Source organism: Geospiza fortis, unplaced genomic scaffold, assembly GCF_000277835.1.
Source record: "Geospiza fortis unplaced genomic scaffold, GeoFor_1.0 scaffold31, whole genome shotgun sequence".
Classification (NCBI taxonomy): Eukaryota; Metazoa; Chordata; class Aves; order Passeriformes; family Thraupidae; genus Geospiza; species Geospiza fortis.
Window position 1 is genome coordinate 3,220 of NW_005054483.1, and position 1,129 is coordinate 4,348.

Here is a 1,129-nt window from a genome sequence, read left to right on the forward strand (position 1 = left end):
GCTGAACGAGCACGGGCGCTGGCGGCCCTACTCGGCCGCCGTGTGCCACCACATCGAGAACGTGCTGAAGGAGGACGCCCGCGGCAGCGTGGTGCTGGGACAGGTCGATGTCCAGCTGGCGCCCTACGTCATCGACCTCCAGTCCATGCATCAGTTCCGGCAGGACACGGGTAAGGGGATGGCGTCGAGCCAGGGACATCCAGCCACACGTCCGTCCTTCCGTCTGTCCATCCGTCCGTCCGTGCAGCCATCCATCCACACAGCCTTCGCTCCCCCTCTCTCTCCATCCATTATCCATCCATCCATCCATTGGCACATTCCTCCCTCCTCCCTCTATCCTTCCATCCCGCCGTATTTCCATCTGTCCTTCCATCTTTCCCTCCCTCCTTCCTTGCCTCCATCCCTTCATCCCTCCCCCTGTCCCTGTGTGTATCTGTTTGTCTGTCATTCCATCCATCCATCCATCCATCCATCCATCCATCCATCCATCCATCCATCCATCCATCCATCCATCCATCTTCCCCTCGCTCCTTATTCAGTGTATCGCAACTTATTCATCAATTCCTTCCTTCCTTCCTTCCTTCCTTCCTTCCTTCCTTCCTTCCTTCTCTCCTTGCCTCTGTATCTCTGCTTGTCTGTCCCTTCATTCCTCTATCCCTCCATCCCTCTATCCCTCCCTCCATCTGTCCATCCATCTGTTCCCTCACTCTCCAGGGCTCCAGTGCCCCCATGGGCCTCTCCAGGCTCCTCCATCCCTTTCCTTTCCCATCCACCACGGATCCCCATCCCAGAGGGACGTGTCCCCACATCCCTGCATGTCCTGTCCCCTCCGTGGGTGCTGTGCTGTGTCCCACTATCCCGCTGTCCCCTCCTGTTCCCCTCCAAGCTGCTCCATGCCCAGGGCAGTGGGGAGGCCCCAGCTGGGCCCTGGGAGCAGCGCTGGGCACTGGGATGGCTGCAGCTCTGCTGGTTGGTGCTGCTGCAGCGCATCCAGGCCAGGAATCCCGTGGGAAATCAGAGCTGATCCCACACTGGGACCGAGCCCAGACCCTGTTAGATGTGTCCCTGTCACGGTGTGACCCATTAAACCAGCACGTGCTGCCTGTGCTGTGGGGGATGTGCTGTCTTG

General features: G+C 59.5%; 1 protein-coding gene across 1 annotated transcript in view; it reads left to right on the forward strand.

Moving 5' to 3' along the window:
- Position 1: 1 nt before the first annotated feature.
- Positions 2-1,129, forward strand: part of DTX1 (deltex E3 ubiquitin ligase 1) — a gene marked incomplete at its 5' end in the record, with an annotated part of 8,973 nt that continues 7,845 nt past the window's right edge. The window contains one exon of the mRNA XM_031063142.1: positions 2-170. Coding sequence (XP_030919002.1) covers positions 2-170 — 169 coding nt within the window. The remainder of the gene's footprint in view (positions 171-1,129) is intronic.